The sequence below is a fragment of the Colletotrichum abscissum genome (genome assembly GCF_030869225.1).
Source record: "Colletotrichum abscissum strain IMI 504890 chromosome Unknown Scaffold_273.1, whole genome shotgun sequence".
NCBI lineage: Eukaryota > Fungi > Ascomycota > Sordariomycetes > Glomerellales > Glomerellaceae > Colletotrichum > Colletotrichum abscissum.
In genome coordinates this window covers 1-2,566 of record NW_026850180.1, presented here as the reverse complement: position 1 = coordinate 2,566, position 2,566 = coordinate 1, and the positions used below count along the sequence as shown (strand labels likewise).

Sequence of the window (2,566 nt, the reverse complement as noted above, 5' to 3'; positions counted from 1 at the left end):
TCCTGAGACTATTTCGATTCACCAAGATGTCGACTTCGTCAAAGCGGAATGACGGGTTCATCGATGCTGTGGCGCGAAACAGCGGCTCACAGGAATATTCAGGAATACGCGCCGTGCTTCCATTCATCGAGCGGGTAGCCTGGTCTCCAGGCACCGTAATCGGTAAGGAAACCTCCTGCAAGACCGCTGCAAAGCCTACTGATAGTCAGTCATGTAGTATTGTCCCCAGGTACTTGAGGCCCACCGGGTATTTGAATCTTCAGATCCTGGCTAGCTTTCCAATTATAGCTACAAACCAGGTCGTAACCTGTTGCGCTGGATACCATGGAGTCCGATGGCTCCACAGGATGCTTGACACAGTGAATCACCCAGCTGTCCATCACGGTCTCCCACATCCACGCGTCACACCCGGGGGAAGTGGGATCCGGGTGGGGTTTCCCCGTCTCTCCTTTCCGTGGGTGTTCGTTCTTCCCCATCTGATGGTAACCCGTATCTATGGGCAGAAAAGACTATGGTTTGCTGGGTGAAAACTACACCATGCGCGATAACAATGCAGCTAGAGTCGTGAGCCAGGTGTGGTGAGGATGGACATCGTATGTGAAAGATCTGAGAACGGCAGCGCGAAACGAACGGTCGCCGCCCAGATTTAGGCGTTGCTGCTTTGGATACCAAGAGTCGGTACTCGAATTGTCTAGTTCGCTGGCGTCATCTGGCTTTGAAATCGGGCCTGTGAGGTCGACCTCCTACGGCACCCTACAGCATAGTAAGAGGCCAATGTACAGTATGCCACAAGCGTTATTTCCATTGGATTTTAATGCTTGGTAAAGCAGGCTTAAGCATGCAAAGCGCCTTGAAGAGCACGTCCCTCCACTCTATTGGTATCTAGTCCCTAATGCAGATGCCTTTAGGTTCCATTGTCGTTCGGTAGATGCATTCTTGCCAAAGTCTCATCCCGGTACATGAAGAAGCATTTGTCAAGGTCGGTATACTCCATACGCAGATGCTGGTGGAGTAGACACGAGCAAGATTGAGACACCAGTGATCAGTAAGCAAAGCACCGTAAATGCTGGATCGTGCCTTGGCACAGTTGCTTAGTCAGCTGGGACCATTCGACAAACAGCGATGGTCAGGTTCGATCGAAATGCCTTGATATACGTGCCCTTTCGCTATGGGCGGGTGTTGATTCTGTGTACGGCTATCAATAATCATTCGTGCATATGGTTCAAACAATTCTGCCGCCGTTCTGCCTCGTCGGATTCGTGGAGGCAACAACCCAAGGCCAAGTAGACTTCATGCTAGATGTGGTCCGTTGCCGTGATCATGACGGAATTAGCAGCGGGCTCCGTCTGGGACTTGCGATGGTTGTATTGGCAAGTTGAACCCCTGGCCATGTATTTGCGGGCAGTGACCCTTTGGCCTGGGCAATTCGACTGGCTGAAGCCCAGCCTGTTGAGGTCGGGGTACCTCTGCTTAGATAATCGACCAAATGCGCCACAGGTACTTGGTAGGGGTTTTTACTTTGGCCTGATACTGTAGTAGTCAACTAGCACGAGGGACGCGAATGGAGCCCAATGAGCCACTGAGATAATTTGTGAAGAAGAATAGAGCCCGCGTTTGGCCGCATCGGTCGAAATGAGGATCACGGATATATGACAAACGACCTAAACAGAGAAACGTCTCCTCAAACGGTTGAAAGGCGGGCGGGCAGAAAAGCACGGCTGAGAGCGGCAGAAAATCAATGCCAGGGGGGCAGAATCCGGAATTGGGAAGGCGGATAGATCTAGACGGCCGGCAGAAAAGCGCGGCAGAATCCTAAGAAAGAACGGCAGAAAAAAGAGTTCGAGATGGCAGAATAAAACCGGGGCGGCAGAATGAATCGAAGTTCGCTGATAGGTGCAGTAACCCATGCAGATAGCGGAATCAAACTTGGTATGGCAGAAACGCTGAACTGGGAATCAGATCCACGAGGACGGCAGAAAGATAAGTGGGGTCGAACTGCTTTGGGGGTGGCAGAATCAATTTGGAGTGGGGGAAACTGAGTGCCCGTCAAAGATGACAGAGCCCTTTTCCCGTTTCTGGTGGTGCAAGTTCGGACAATGCGAAATGATTGCGATGACAGCTTTGGCGGATTTTCGAGAGAACTCTTACATGCGCGTTGCATACCATGTAGGCCTCAGGGGTTGAAGGCCGTGAGGGTAGACGGGACTGGATAGCCCAGAGATTGCTAAGTAGCGATGCCCTCTCCTGACTATGCCTTTACACTCCAGTAAGATGGTGCAGGGTACTAGGACGGCATCCATCTCTGCAGAATCCGATTCTCACTAATTCCCAGTGCTTCATCGAAGAGTCGATCCTATACAGTGCTTGTTTCGAGGCCTTGATTACTCAGCTACTGTCGAACCTCACGCAGAACAGCCAACATACCTTCATTTGCGCAGCCCTCCAGAACCCGAAATAGACCCCGTATACTTTCGACCGCCTCTTTTAGCTGGAGCTCGTTACGAGCAAGTCGTAAGATAAGTCCTTGATGATTTGGCTGCTCCTTAACGCAAACTACCGCAATCTC

The 2,566-nt window shown here is 51.3% G+C and overlaps 1 protein-coding gene across 1 annotated transcript; it reads right to left on the bottom strand.

Annotated features, from left to right (window-relative positions):
• CABS01_17033 (uncharacterized protein) lies at positions 1-476 on the bottom strand (the record flags this gene model as incomplete). The annotated part of the gene is made up of 2 exons (XM_060550360.1): positions 1-195; positions 245-476. Coding segments are annotated over 2 exons (427 nt in total), but the record flags the coding sequence as incomplete, so codon positions are not given.
• Between the last annotated feature and the right edge of the window lie 2,090 nt (positions 477-2,566).